The 16,791-nt window shown below is 37.7% G+C and overlaps 1 protein-coding gene across 1 annotated transcript in view; it reads right to left on the bottom strand.

The window, feature by feature from the left end:
* The window catches only part of LOC150108517 (receptor-type tyrosine-protein phosphatase mu-like), a 1,155,664-nt gene that overhangs the window by 705,431 nt on the left and 433,442 nt on the right, over positions 1–16,791 (bottom strand). Inside the window, exon 16 of the mRNA XM_090415942.1 lies at positions 2,203–2,279. Within this exon, the coding sequence (XP_090272068.1) occupies positions 2,203–2,279 (77 nt within the window). The remainder of the gene's footprint in view (positions 1–2,202; positions 2,280–16,791) is intronic.

The raw sequence follows: 16,791 nt of genomic DNA, 5'->3' as shown, positions 1-16,791 counted from the left end.
TGACTAGGCTGTATACGTTGAACTGCAGGACATGTAAGATTCCACAGGAGTGAAAATAATACATAATAATCCTATTGCACAAGGATGGTGCAAAGTATCAGGTGGTTGTTAATGGTGGTGAAGATTTTGGAGAAGCTGGTAATAGCTCACATACAGAAATGGATTGACAAAGAATCTATACTTCGGAGGGAAAAAACAGCATTAGTCTACTAAGGGAAGGTCATGTTTGAGTAACTTGCTTGCATTTTATAATCATGTGTCATGGTTGAGTTAATCAAGGGGAATGGATACGTCGTGATACATCTGTATATTTTGCTAAGCCACTTGATAGGACATGGCATGGGAGTTTGTTACATAAGTTGGAGGATATGGGCTTGAATTATAAGCTATTAGTGTGGATACGAGGATGACTGATTGAAAGATATCAAAAAGTAATGTGGGGCATGGAATGAGTGAGCAAGATTTAGGGATTAATATAATAATGATAGGTTGAGATGGAAAGCAAAAATCATGAATGATATGTGGGTGGAACTACAAGAGGAGAAAGTAATACAGTTTACTGATGTGTGGGATGAAATTGAGGGATGGATAAAATTAAAGAAAAGGGAAGGATTGCAATTTAATGGATTAGGTGTGAATTAATTGGGAAGTAAGACGTGATGTGAAAGATCAAGAAAATGGAATGGGTGAGACTGAAATTCTTGAGAACACAGAAGACAGAGAGAGAGAGAGAGAGAGAGAGAGAGAGGGGTGAATATAAAAACAGAAATGCAAGATGGATAGGGAAATGGGGCAGAGAGAGAGAGAGAGAGAGAGAGAGAGAGAGGAAAGACAGTGTAAGAAGGATGGACTCTGGAATTAGCAGTTAATGCGTATGAGAATAGTCATCATAGGAATATGGCCTGAGGTGAAAGGGAAATAGTGGAGTCTGAGGGATATGGGGTAAGAGGGATGATAAAGATGGTCGAGCAGAGGCAGTGCAGAGAAATTACAGCTGAGAGCTGGCATAGATAGGATTGGTTAGGCTCAAAAATAAACTAGTATGTTTTTTTTTTATCAATGACAGGAGAATCAGAAATAAAGAAGACAAAACTGTTGCAGGGGCTGAATCAATTCACACAAAAAATATGGGAATAAGCATGACATGAGTGGACGAGGATGATATTTTGATAGAAATAGAAATGAAAGGGTAAAATGTTTTTGTGAGAAGAAAAGAAGGAGATACTACTGGTGATAGCAAGAGAATTATACCTGCACAAGGTGAAAATGTAAGACAGAAATAGTGACAGTCAATTGTTCTATGAGTTTAGCGTTGCAAAGTGTAAAGCCTGGACATTTAGTAGGCAAGAATGGAATGCAGAGTATGCAATTGATGGGGAAAATTTTGAAGGTCGATGAGATCTGGGAATGGTAGTGTATAGAGACTTGAAATTTAGAGGTCACATTGCAAAAAATTGCTAAAACTATGACATCACAATAGATTATGGTAATTATGAGGAGAACCCTTGAGATGTAGGAGCAAAGAAGTTATGGTTCTGTTTTATAAAGCCATAATCAGATTAAGATTAAGTATTCATGAAGAATATGGATTACTATGTACAAATTTGGATTGTCTGGTTTTCAATGTAATGAATAACTAAGTCAATCTTAGTTAAGTAAAATTAACTAAGGTGGATTCAAGTGATTGGGATGTGGATTATGGCTGAGGGAATGATAGTTGCTGTGTATAGGAGGAGGAGGAGGAGGGGGGGATAGGAATGAGACATAAGATGGTGAGGTGTACGATAGTAATATGGATGAGATTTTTCAGATAATTGAGGAAGACAGGGGTACAACAAGAGGCCATCTTTAGAAGCTGTATGAGTATGAGCAAGATGGAATAGGTCTTTGCATGGAGATTGAGTGTAGAATGCATTACTTAGGAGTTATGGTGAATACAGAAGCTGTAAATGAGTTTAAGACATGGTTCAATGAAGCTGGATGTGACAGTGTGGGATGGATCACATGATGAATTTTTTGATGCCAACGGAAGTCTGATGTAAATAATAATAATCGTTTCGTAGTAAAAAAGGGGATAGGAAATAAATTTTCATTTGAAACACGAAATATCAGCATTAAGCAAAAAAAAAATAATAATAATATATATTGAACAAGTTTGATGTTAACACATTTACTATATTTTAAATAAAAACAGAATATTACCTTCCAGGTGATCCTCACCGAATGTGATGTGATCATTTCTTGCATGAATTCTAGAGGAACTGCATTAGGTGTCCCAGCTAAATGAAAGATATTCAATGTAAGTACAAAAATCTCAGCCTAATCAGTGGTGTTTTACAGAGAAAAATTGTTACTTTTAATGAAGAATTAAAAGTAAAATCAAGTCATTAAGAAACAACTGCCAATATGATGGTGGCCATATCTCAGTATAATAACAGAATCACTGGAGACCAAAGCCTCTTTTAATTATGTTCACAGTGTGCTCATTTTATTTATATTTTCATCTTAGACTTTTTTTTTTTTATTACAAAAAGAGTGTAATTTTAGTTTTTGTGCATATGTATGTTGTACTGATGATGACCACAATATAGAGGTTGAAAAGTGGGGTGTTATTTGCTTGATTGTAAGTAAAGTAATTACTCCAACACGAGTATTTTTGTCTCCATAAATTCTACATAATGAGTTCTCAGTTATTCATTTGAGGTTTTGTATAATCCGCATCAACTCAGAGAGCTATACCAGCAGTTGCTTGGCAACTGGCAGGGACACCCAAGCCAGGCAAGTCTCATTTGTGTAAGAGCCAAGCTAAGTGAGATACCCTGAAAGTGGACAACAGCACATTCCAGCACTGGCATGAGGCTGAAGATATGCAATATCACCAAAGGGCTCATGTCTGGACAGCTGCTTGGCATGGCCGAATCAGCATTATCGGCAATAGCTCTATGGTAGAGAAGGCAAGAGGAAATCACTCTACTATCCTTCGATGATAACTATAGCCACAATGAAGAATGATGATAAGAGTGGGACAGCTACCAGCCTGGCAAATAAAGGTAGTACCTCCAAGCACAGAGGGGAAAGGAACGTGCATCCCAATCTCAACACCTACTCAGAACCTATGACACTGAAAGAACTAATACCCTTCTCCCAGTCACAATTCAACTATGACCGGAAAATTACACTTATTGGTACTTGAAATGTACAAGGATTACTAGATACAAGCAACAGGCAAACTGGAGATAGTACAAAATGAAATTAAAAATAAAACATCAATTCAGATTGAGAGGGGAGTGATGTGGAAGAGCAGGAGAGTAAGACAGGAGAGATTGAAGAGGTGGAAATGAATGGGGAAGTGAGTGCTTTGAGTATAGAAAATGAGAGAATGGGTGTGCAAGAGGAGCAGGGAAACAGGGAGGCTCAGGGTGGACAGGGAGTACACAGAGTGACAAAGGTGGATGCACCAAGAGGAGGTGAGACCATGTGTAGGCAGGAAAGGAATGGGATGACCAGGGATCAAGAGGAAACAGTTGGAATTGAAAAGGGTACTAAAATGAAGAAGCAGAAAGGGAAATGGCCCCAGTCAAGCATAGAGAGATCACATCGAGTGAGTGATATCAGTGGAACTAGCTGTAGATCCAGAAATGAGCGCTTGTGTTTGTATTCAAATGCTAGAAGTATAAGAAACAAGGCAGATGAAATGATTGTGCTAATTGCGTCTGTTCACCCAAAGATTGTCAGAATGAGTGATACATGGTTGGAGAGGATGACATCCTGACAGGAATGGAGATGGAAGGGTATGATGTGTTTTGTGAGGATAGAAGGGGTAAAAAGGGAGGGGGGGAGTGTATTGATGATAGAGAAAGAGTTATGTCCATACACAGTAGAGATGCAAGACAGAAATAGTGTCAGTGGTTTTGAAGCAGTATGGTGTGAGATAGAGGTGAATGGAATCAAATACTTGGTGGGATGTTGTTATAGACCAGGTAATGTGGATGGTGGTGATAGTGAAATGTATAGTCAAATTAGTCAAGCAAATAAGAAAAGTGTGATCATTATGGGTGATTTGATTTTAATTATGGCAATATAGACTGGAATGATGAGATAGCAACTGGAAGTAAAGAAAATGAGTTTCTTGAGTTTTTGAGGGATAACTACCTCACACAGTATGTAACAGAGGGCACATGAGGATTAAGGGTCTTGGATTTGGTTATCTCATCAGAGGATGTAATTATAAATGAGGTTTCAAATCATCCGCCAATTGGTGAGAGTGACCATGAGGTCACTCTCACCAATTGGCACTGCTGGCGATTACCTGGGTGATCGCCAGCAGTGCGAGGACCCCTGTGAGAAAAGGGTATATGTGGAACTACAAGGGGGGGGGGGGGTGATTATGAAGAGCTCAGAAGACAGCTCGCGGGTGTAGCATGGAATGAGGAGTTAGCTGGAAAAGAGATAAATGCAGCTTGGGGGATTTTCAAAAACTATCTAGTACATGCAATGTCTAAATGTATTCCAAGGTGAGAAGGTTAAATAAGGTAGGTGTGTGATGGATGAATAAAGATATTAAGCATGCTATACAGAGAAAAAGGGCATTGTGGAGGCAGCATAAGAGAAGTGGAAATAACCAATTTCATGAGGTCTACAAAGACCATGCAAGGAGGGTGACTTGGTTGGTGAGAGGAGCCAAAGAGAGGTATGAACAGCAGTTAGCCAATGAAGCCAAAAAGAATCCTAGGGAGTACTTTCGATATGTAGCCAGCAAAAGAAAGAATGATTATGGAAGGATCACATTGATTGGGGAAAATGGTATAATGACAGCTGTTGCAGAATGTGTGGTGGACATACTTAATGAGCAGTTCATAAAGATCCTTCAATCTTGTGAATGTGACTTCATGGAGAGATTGAGAACAGTTGATGATGATGGGGAGGAGAGAGACAGACTGTAAGTGAGTAAACTAGATGTAAATAAGGCTGAGGGAATATATCACCGCATATTCTGAAGGAATGTGCCAGGGAGTTGACATCTGCCTTGACATATTTTTTTAATACGAGTCTTGCACTTGGTCAAATTCCTAAGCAGTTGAAGGAGGGCAAGATTGTGCTACTTCATAAAGGAGGTGATTGAACTCAAGCATCGAACTATAGGCCTATCTGTGAGTCAGGTGTTGTGGTTAAGTTGTTGGAGAAGCTTTTGAGAACTAGGATCCAGAGTTGGGTTGACAACAATGATATTATCTTTGATGGACAGCATGGATTTGCTAAAGGGAGGTCATGTTTTAGTAATCTACTTACTACAATAAAGTGACTGCTTCCTTGGACAGATGAGAAGGATACACAGTAATATACCTGGATTTCGGAAAGGCTTTTCATAGAGTACCTCATGATAAGTTGACAGTCAAACTAGAGCAGATGGGGTTGGATATTAGATTAGTGCATAGGATTGGAAACTGGCTGTCTGATAGGTATCAACAAGTTCTGTATGGGGGTGCGATATTCAGGAAAAGGAAAGTCACTAGTGGAGTGCCTCAGTGGTCTGTTTTAGGGCCATTACTGTTTAACTTGTATATTAATGATATTGGCGAAGATTTTAGATGGATTTATTCAGTTGTTTGCAGATGATGCAAAGTTGGGACAAACCATAAAGAGTAGTAAAGATGTTGTGGCTTTACAAGAAGACTTGAATAAATTGAGTGATTGGGCACGGAAATAGGGATGTGAGTTCAATGTTGCAAAATGTAAGGTTGTAAAATTTGGAAAACAAAGATGACATTCAGAATTTATGCTTGGTGAGAATATATTGTTGGAGGTAGAGGAAATAAGATATCTGCGGGTGTTAGTGGATAAGGATCTGTAATTTAGGGAACACGTAGCCAAAATTGTCAAGACAACACAGAGGCTTCTGGGAATGATGCGGAGGACACTGACGTGTAAAAGTAGGGAGATTCTTGTTCCATTGTAAGGCTTTGATTAGGCCAAACATGGACTATTATGCCCAGATTTGTTCACCGGGTTTTCAGAAGGATGAAGAGATGTTGGATAGGGTCCAAAGGCGACTGACTAAGGTAGTTTCTGACCTCTGGAATGTCGAGTATGAGGAAAGATTGAGAAGATGTAATTTGCAGAGGCTGGTGGACAGGAGGAAGAGGGGAGATATGATAGAGACCTACAAGTTGATAAGGGGTTGGTATAAGATGAATGGTGGAGAAGTTCTACAGAGAATAGTGGGAGATCAGTGGAGAACCAGAAGTCATCCCTGGAAACTGTATAAAGAGGGCATGAGTAGGGGAGTGAGAAGCAGGTTTTTTTCTTGCAGAGTTGTGAATGATTGGAATGCCTTGGCTGAGAGTGAGGTGTCTGCAAGGAGTTTGAGTGTGTTTAAGGCTTGGTATGGTGAGATGTGTGTGTGTGATAAAAGGACCTCCCAGATGAGTCTTTTAGGAAATTTTTGCAAATCAGTGTTCAGCTACAATCCTATCAATGATAGTAGAATTTCCTTAAAGATTGATGTAGTCCAATACCAATCATACTCTTACAAATTTATGTCCCTACAAGTGATGCAGACGAAGAGACCATTGACCTCTTATACAGGGATCTGAATTTAGCCAAAGAAAAGGATGCAAGACCACAACAAGACAGTCCAGAGATCTCATGGACAGGGCACCCAAAATGAAAGAGATGAAAGACTGATTGATTTTTGTATATAGAGAATTTATGGTTGCTAACACCTTTTTTGAGCAATACAAACAATAAGACCGCAAGCTCTCTGGTCAACTTTCAATAAGAAACTTTTATAGTTTTTGTATTCGGCTCTGAAATTATGTTGGATTTAATATCCACTTAATTTATATAAATAAGACCTCCATCTTATTAACAAAAGATGGAGGTCTATGATGAAAAATATTAAACTATTTCTGAACTGATTGTGGCTCTGATCACCAACTCCTCATTGCTGATATGAAAATAAGTTTGAAAACAAATAACATAACATATCCACCAGATTAGACTTCACAGAAAATTACTGAGACATATAACATTAAAGTGGAAAATAAATTTCTAGAACTAGGAAATTACTCTGATGAAACAAACCCAGAAAAACTTTTCAATAAAACCAAAATAATATTACTGGAAACTGCAAAGTCAGCATTGCCAAAAAAATCCAGAATCAACACACCCTGGATATCATATGTAACTCTGAAACAAGTTGAGAAAATAACAGAAATGAAGTCAAAAGAACTTTAAATGGAAGATGACAGGCAGATCTATAATGAGCTCATTAAAAACTTTGCATTAAAAATAAAAACCAACTTTATCAACAACATATGCAGAGAAACTGAAGATCATTCAAATCAAAATCAATCCAAATACCTATTTAGCAAAATAAGGCTGTTGAATAGAAAATTCCAATGAAAGTATTTAAGTATAGCTGATGTTAACAATCATATTCCTATTGATCTAATGGATCATCCTTAATAGATGGAAAGACTATTGCTCAAATCTATACGAAGATAATTCAGTCTCATTCAACAAAGAAAGCAAAGAGACTTCCACAAGGAACCTTGCATTTTAAAAGAAGAGGGTGAAGAAGCACTAAAAAAACTCAAAAAAGGGAAAACCCCGGGCCACTACTACCAAATACCAAGAGAACTTCTCACGTGTCTAGGACCCATAGGAATTGAAATAATCAGAAAAATTAGTAATAAAATCTGGGAGGCAGGAGATTGGCCTCAGGATACACACAAAAAAAAAAAAAAAAGAAAAGAAAAGAAAATGTCAATGAGGGCAAGACTTATCAATAATTATAGAACTATTTCCTTGATCTCACATGCAAGCAAAATTCTTCTCTATATTATTAAAGAAAGACTTAAACAATATGTCAAGCAACAACTTCCTGCAGAACAGGCAGGTTTTAGAAAAGGATATGGAACCAGAGATCGAATTTCTAATCCAAGGCACTTAGTTGAAAAGGCTCTAGAATATAATATTCTCTTGCATATGTACTTCATTCATTATGCTAAAGCATTTCACTGTGTCAGGCGGGAGGACCTGTTGAAAATACTAAGTAAAATGAGCATCCCAGAATACTTGACACATCCTTTAAAACAACTCTACGAGAGGAATCAGGCTGCAGTTAAGATGGATGTAAAAACATCTCAGTGGTTTAACGTCAAGAAAAGTGTGAGACAAGCATGCATATGCTCCGCTGATCTATAAAATCTTCATGGAGAATACATTATGAGAAAAGGCACTTAGTGGGCATGATAGTGGTAAAGTAATTACTCCAAAACGAGTGTTTTTGCCTATATGAGAAAGGCACTTAATGGACATGATAGTGGTTTCTCAGTTGGAGCAAAAAGATAAATAATCTTAGGTATGCTGATGATACCATTCTTATTGCCAGCAGCAAAGGGGAACTGGAATCCCTCATTAAAAGAGTTGAATGAGAAAGCCTGAAATATGCCTTTTGAAATATGAGAATTTGGCTGTAACAAATATGACCATGTTGTCACCAATTGGTGAGAGTGATCATAGGGTCTTGACTTGGGAGGTGGCTAAATGTGTGGAATTTTCAATTAAGACAGGGAACATGTGGAATTACCAGGCTGGTAAGTATGATAGTGCATGGGAGGTGGTTAAGGAGCGTTTACAGGAGGCAATGGCTGACTGTATACCTAAAGTCCAAATAGTAAATCAAGTAGGGGTTAAATGGATGAATAACACCATTAAGCTTGAGCTGCAAAAAAGAAACAACTGTGGAGGGAATTTAAGGAGAAAGGTGACCTGCAGGCATATGAACGGTATAAAGCGCAGGCCAGAAGGCTAACGAGTGTGGTAAGAAAAGCAAAAGCAGATTATGAAAGAAAATTAGCCATGCAGGCTAAAGAGAATCTCAAACAGTTTTTTCGATATGTTGCAAGCAAAAGAGAAAATGTATAAGCCAGAATGATTTTAAAGAATGCCGATGGTAGGGAGGTAACTGAATCAGTTGATTTAGTGGAATTACTGAGCAAGCACTTTGCAAGAGTATATCATCCACGTGGTGACATTGCAGGAATGAAGGAACCAACAGCTTATACGGGAATGGTGGTGAATGAAGTGGAGGTGAACAGTCTATTACAAAATCTCAATGTCAATACATCTGTGGGATTGAATGGTATACCAGCTCGTGTCGTACGAGAAGCGACTAAAGAATTGTCAGTGCCCTTGACCATTTTGTTTAATGTGAGTCTCGGGTATAGCTTATTCCCAAAGGGGGTGGAAAGAGGAGAAAATAGTTCCACTGCATAAAGGAGGACTGCTTGTAAATTACCGACTGATCAGCATATCAGGAATTGTTGTCAATGTCTTTGAGAAAATAGTCAAAAGGAGAATACAGGAATGAATAGATGAAAATGGGGATCCTGTATGGTGGATAGCATGATTTTGTGAAAGGTAGATCATGCCTCAGTAACTTGCTCACATTTTATAACAGTGACGACTGAACTGGATAAGGGTAATGGGCTTACAGTGATCCTACTGGACCTTGCTAAGGCCTTTGACAGGATACCACATGGAATTCTAATCAGTAAACTGCAGCATATCAGGATGGGATATAGGGTTGGTCAGATGGATAGGAAGGTGATTGATGGAGAGATATCAGAGAGTGGATTACTCAGGAGTAGAGTCCAAAAGATAGCCTTTGAGTAGTGTGCGCAGGGTTCTGTTCTTGGACCACTACTGTTTACTTTGTTCATTAACAATATAGGAAAGGATCTGAGAGGAACTGTTCATTTGTTTGCTGATGATGCAAAGTTGGGCAGAGCAATAGTGAATGCACAGTATGTCAAAATGGTTTGGATATTTAATATATGTCAATTTAATGTGGCAAAATGTAAGGTTATGCATTTTGGGGTGAAAAGATTAGCAGCAGTATACCACATTGGTGGAACCGTACTCCAGGAGATTGACGAGGGCCAGGGATTTGGGAGTGTTGGTGGATAGGGAGTTGAAGTTTAGGAGGCACATTGCAAAAGTGGCTAAAGTAGCTCATCAAATCACTTGGTTGCTGAAAAATACTTTGACGAGCAGAGACAAACCTCTGTATCGAGCCTTGATAAGACCCCACCTAGACTAATGTGCCCAAATTTGGGCACCAGAGTTTCTTCTTGATGGAGAGGAGGTGGAGAGGATCCAGAGACGAGTGACCAAGATGATAGCAGGTCTATGGAATGAACCTTATGAGAACAGGTTGACGATTTGTGGGTTGCAGAAATTGGTTGATAGGTGGAAAAGGGGTGATATGATTGAGACATTCAAATTACTGAAGGGTTTCTATAAGATTAATTCAGAAGATATTTTTGAGAATAGGACTGGTGGTGGGATGACTAGGAGCCATCCATGGAAGCTGGGCAAGAGTGTGTTAGCAAGGGTGTTAGAGCTAGGTTTTTTACTTGGAGAGTGATGAATGAGTGGAATAAGCTGCCAGAGTCTGTTGTGGATGCCATGACTGTAAATAAGTTCAAAGCAAAGTATGATAGATATTGTGTGAATGTTGAATAGTTGTTATAGACATGATGTTAGGGTCTCCCTCGATGAGTCTAAGGACTCCTTGGAGTTGCCCGTACTACTACTATTACTACTACTAATAATAATAATATGGTTTAAGAATTAATCATAATAAAACAAAATACATGACCATAGATGAAAATGACAATTTTGCCCACAACATTGACTTCAAGAAGGTGGATGAATTCATTTGCCTTGGAGCTCTAATCAGCACGAAGAATAGATGTCAACTAGAAAATACCATGGCAAGTAATTACTTGGTTTTTTTTGATTTTCATTTATGAAAATCGAAAACACCAAGCTATTGAGCAGTCTTGATTTAGTGATGATAGAAGCGTTTCTGTCTTTGATTTTCATTTTCCTGAATCTTGGACACTCAGCAAGAAAGATAAACAAGATAAACAGGTTCGAGATGTGTTACTGGATAAGGATGTTGCGAGTCTCCTGGATGGACAAAAGTTCTAATGAAAGTATAACAAGTCAGTTAAAAATCAAGAGGCAGCTATGTGACATTGTAAATGAAAGAATTCTCAAATATTTCAGTGACATTTCAAGACGTGAAAATGACAACTTCGAAAAACTTATCATCCAGAGCAAAGTAGAAGGACAAAGAAAAGAAGATGCACAAAACCAAATGGTTGGACTAGATTAAAAAGATCACCATACTTACTTTGGAGTTGGTCATTAATTCCAATAAAAGACAGAAAGAAATGGAGAGACATTGTGGCTAGGGTCATAAGTCCTCAGATCAAAAAGAAGAAGAAGAAGATAATCAGCATCTTCACAACACAACTAGTTTGAACAGCACACAAACACTGACAATCAATTAATAGTGGGAACAATTTAAAATTGTAATAGACATAAGAAATTAAGTCCTAATTTACCCTCTCTGCTGGATAAAAAGAAGTTTGCATGTGTTAACTTGGAGTTGGTCTTAAAATGAATTTCTTCCAGACTTAGAATAAATGAGTGCAGCCATATTCACTGACTTATGAAGAATGCTGCATTGCTGCTAGTGACTGTAGGAAAACAGTCTCTCCAGCTTGTAATGACTTCTATTATAGTGCTTTTATTTTCTTATGCCTAATCCTATGTGAAGGACTAGGTGTAAGAAAATTAAAGTCAAAGGTATCCAAAGCATACTCTGCCAGGTCAGACTTGACTTGATGATGGCAGTAAATGTATTTCTTGTTCTCCAAAGCAATGTCAACTGACTGTTTTGTTCTACCTACATTAAGTCAATTTACGGTATGAAGCACTTAGCATCATCATCCCATACAACTATATGCTATCCTAAAAATCCTAACACACAGAGTCAGAACAATCTGTTCCAATGATATAGTTCATTCCCTGAACTCTCCTATCTTCACTACATGTTTATAACTGATAACTGTACTGCTATAAAACATAAAGTGCAAAATGCCTCCCAATCTCTCTCCCCTCTCCTTATATATATAAGACCACAGAAAAACTGTCACTATTGCATAAATTTATATACAGATGCAAAAAAGATATCCAAAAAGATAATTGACTATGGACAGGCAGGAGGATCCATTATAAGTTGTTGATAGAAAGTATTTTTATTATCAGATCATTTGACTCACAAAAATCTCAGCTAACCTCACACTTCTGTCATTCATATCACCAAGCCCAAAACTGACAGTTATTGGGGACACTCCTCTTCCAGCAGATCAACTTTAGCATTTAAGACTCCCATAATGATCAATATATCCTTTTTGTTTGTTTTTTATAACCTATTGCACCTTTTCATAAAACTCTTCAAGTGCTTCATCATAACAGGTGTCAGTAGGAGAATACACCTGGAGGATACCAATGTCAAACGGTTTTCCTACAACTTTGATTAGTATGATTTTGTCACTTACTAGCCAATATCCAAGAATACTTTTGGAAATTCTTTTTTTATTTATCATAACTTCGCCATGCCATGTGCTCTTCATTTCCTGAAAAGACAAAAGTTATCCATTTCAATTTTTCCATTTCTGGTCCATCTTGTCTCACTAATTCCCATTATGTCAAAATTCATATTTTGCATTTCTTCCATTAAATTGTCCAATTTACCAATTTTGTATAATGTTCTACCATCCCAACTAGCTTTTCATAAGAAACTATTTGTGGTTTTCAGATGCACTTCATCCAATGATGACCATTGTAATGGATATGAGACATATTCAGCCAAGATATTGGAGTTCATCCTACAGTTCTCATTTTCAGCATCTTCTTCCTTGTAGTAATATATTATTATTATTATTATTATTATTATTATTATATGGCACCTCTATGGAGTCTGAAGACTCGTTGTAAGAGACCAAATCAATCGACACAGTCTGTAATATCTCTCTTTGAACCCAAGAACAGACAAAGCACTCACAGCTGCTCTGGCAACCCATTCCTCTGATTCAACTCTCCAAGCAAAAACTCTAGTTCTCACACCCATACTAACCACAATTTTATTCAACTTCCAAGGATAACCCCTTGTTCTGGTTCCTCCAGTCAAGCGCTGAGACATTTCCCCTGTATTAATCCTATAAAACCCTTTAAGGAACTTAAATGTTTCTATCATACCCCTGTTTTTCTCCTATCAACAAACTTTTGCAATCGACACACCTTCAATCTATCTTCATAGGCAACATTCCACAGACCACTCACCATTTTGGTCACTTGCCTCTGAATTTTCTCCACCACTTCCTCATACCCAAGAAACACAGAAGACCAGATGTGGACATATCAAGGTCTTATAAAGAGGAATAACAATTTCCTCATCTCTACTTGTTAATGTGTCCTTCGATAACCAAGAAATCTTATGAGCTACCTTACCAACCTTAGCAATATGTCCTCTAAACTTTAACTCTCTGTCTACCACCACACCTAAATCTTCAGCTTTATCTATTTCCTGGAGTACAGTGCCATCAATGTGATACACAGCTTGTAATCTATTTATCCCAAAATACATAACTTTACATTTCTCCACATTAAACTGACACCCATTATACTGTTTAAATTAAACATATTTGGCCGTTTGATAATCTAGAGCTACTACATTGTTCACAACATTTTTATGTTCCCTTCAATTTGCATTTACTATTTTTTTATGCTTTTCTGTCAACACCTTGATAAAGTTAGACAGTTTGCTAGCGAAACTGGTTGGCAAAGAATGTAAGATGTTTGTACACATTACAATATGGTCAGTATTAAAACCATAAATTTGTATGTTTGACACCCATTATCTTTTGCCCAAGCTAACAACCTATTTAAATCATCCTGAAAGCTCTCCACATTTGCCTTTATAACTATTACTCTGCCTAATTTCGCATCATCATCAAACAACTGAATATTTCCTTTCAGGTTATTTCCTATATCATTAATGCATAAATTAAACAGTAATGGTCCCAGCACTGAACCTTGCACACCACTAGTCACTTGTTTTTGCTTCCATTTTGCCCCACCACATACCACTTTTTGATATCTGTCAAGAAGCCACTCTCTTATCCACTTAACCAGTGTCATATATATTCCCGTTTTTTCTAATTTGCATAATAGAGTTCCATGTGGTATTCTATCAAATGCTTTTGCAAAATCATCATGCAGCCATTTCCTTTATCCACCTCAGCTGTCACTCTATTATAAAAAGTTAATTACTAAGCCATGACCAACCTGTTACAAAGCGATGTTGACCTTCACACAGTATTTTTTTAGTACTTTTAAAAACTTGCCTGAGATACTGATTGGTCTATAATTTGCAACCACAGTCTTAGAACATCCCTTATGCAAGGGAATTATCTTGCCCTCTTTCCACTCCCTTGGAACTTTAGGCTCTTAAATTAAAGAGCCTAGTCAAAGCCATTGCCAGTTCCCTTGCAAAATCCTATCTGATATCCCATCTAATCACACAGCTGTATTTACAATGAGATTTTGCAATATCCTAAGAACCTCCAATTCATCCACCTCTGTTTCCACATTAGTGTCTGTCACATAGGTTAAAGCAGCAATCTCATTAGAATGATATACTCTTGCAAAGTGGTCATTCAGTAACTCAACTATTTTATCCGCTTCTGTATATTCGTGACATCATCACTCGTTAAGGTTAATCTTCCATAGTCATTCTTCCTCTTACTTACCACATAACAAAGGAACTCTTTGGGATTTTCTTTGGCCTGCTTTTCCAGATTCGTCTCATAATCTGATTTTGCTTTCCTTGCCATGCTAGTCATCTTTCTTGCCTGAGCCTTGTACTGTTCATGAGTTTGCAGGTCCTTTTTCTTTATATACCCTCCACAGCATTTTCTTCTTCTGCAGTTTGTGCTTAATGATAATTACTCATTCATTGAACTCCTACCTGATTAAACCTCCTTATCCTAGGTATAGAGCATCCATAGCTCAGTCAGTATAGATGAAGCCCTTTGGTCAGAAAGACCTGGGTTTGATTCCCATTAGTGGTGTGAGTAACCTTTACCTGGGTCGATGAAAGGTGAGTTAGCCAGTCTCAAATGGAGGAAGGGTTTTTTTTTTACCCAGAAACTCCGGTTTTTCGTCCCCTAGAACAGGCAAACGGGCCCTGTGAACACTCATGGATTAGTTATGAATATGTTCCAGCCATATGCTGGTCCCGAGAACAGATAAAAATTGGCAATGGGGGGGGAAGCAATTGTGAACTACCCTGTAAAAAAATCTCACCAGGAACACCTTGTATGCAATACCTACAAAGTCACCTAGGGTCGGAAACAACTGAAGGAAAAAACCGCCACCACCCTAGGTATACAATTTAATACTGATTCCTCTAGATGACCCTTAACTATACCTCATGCGCTACTAACATTGTTTTATGCTATGGCACAGATCAAAGCTTCTTCTTAAACTTGTCATAATCACCAAGTCAAGACTGCATGGTCACTTTCACCAATTGGAGTCAATGTTGTCACCTTGGTTATGGATAGCTTTTCTGATCCTATGTCCAATACCCTCCAACCACTAGTTCCCTCCAGTTTCATCAGAGTGCAGTTTCATCAGCATGCCGAGAAAGCCTGCATAAGCTGATCGATGTGCAGTACCACGTGGGCCAACCGAGGCTGAACTATTCCCATCTACACCAGAGAGGAAAGACCGTTATACCGAGATCCAAGCCAGGCCCAGGAGAATCAATAGTCCGGACAAAGAGTTAATATACTGAAGTCAGGAAATAAAAGATTGAGAGAAAAGCTTGATGAAATCACGGATCTGGTAATGTACAAACCTTTAGTTATTTTTGTATAGAAAGAAGAATCGTTGTGTGTTAGAGAACAAGGATACTCATTAATAAAACTCTAGTTAATTTATAGGCAGGAGTGTAATATATATTCAAATAGATGAATGCTTTAGATCTAGTATTGTGTTTCAGTGCATGTTGTGAATGTTAATTAAGTATGTGTTATAGCATATCCTTAAGCACAGATAGTTAAACTAATGCCTGAAGGAAATTGTGGAAAAAGGAATTGAAAGGGCAAACCACTAAAGTTTGATAGTAATGTTTCTTGATAAGATCTTGCTGTATAGATTACTGTCTATTACATTTTAATTTCTCTAATCTCAGAATATGTTAGCTTAATTAAGTGTAAATATTTTGCTAAAATGTATAATATGAATTTTCTTAAAATTCATATTACCTAATTACTTTTACCTAATTGGTTGCCTGATTTAATGCATCCAATGCACCACTCATAAAAATTCAGACCTAAGCGGAAGTTAATTGTTTAGTTAAGACCACGACTGCACACAAGGTTAAATACAGAAGGTTTTTGATATTTGGAAACAAGGTATATATGTAGAACGATTGATCAAGTGCCTGTCTGAGAGTTCACTCCTAGATTGAGAAGTTTTCCAATCTAAGGGCTCTGGGTGGTGCAGCAAAACAAATAAATTTTCCCAGGACCTTAAGAGGAGTTAACTCCAGATTTTTGCAACTAAGGAATTGGCTCTACTCAGAGACAATTCCTTTGTTAATTTAATTCGAGCACGTGACAATCTAAGTGGCAGAAGTACACATAGATCTCTATATAGAAATAAAATATAATAAAGGAACAAAATAAGAGATTTTAACATCTCTATCATAGCATGGTTGGAGACTTGCAGTCTTCGACCTTCTCACTCTTCAGTTTTTCCTCCTCTAACAACTCCTTTATATTCTCCCTCATAGAATACTTCTCACCTCTCAAATCATTTATACCAACCAAGATAATCATTTCCTTCAACTTACTTTTT

Source organism: Typopeltis vanoorti, chromosome 3 (genome assembly GCF_054136105.1).
Source record: "Typopeltis vanoorti isolate ZY-2024b chromosome 3, IOZ_Tvanoo_1.0, whole genome shotgun sequence".
Lineage (NCBI taxonomy): Eukaryota > Metazoa > Arthropoda > Arachnida > Uropygi > Thelyphonidae > Typopeltis > Typopeltis vanoorti.
The sequence above is the reverse complement of the archived record's forward strand: the minus strand, read 5'-3'. Positions and strand labels throughout refer to the sequence as shown.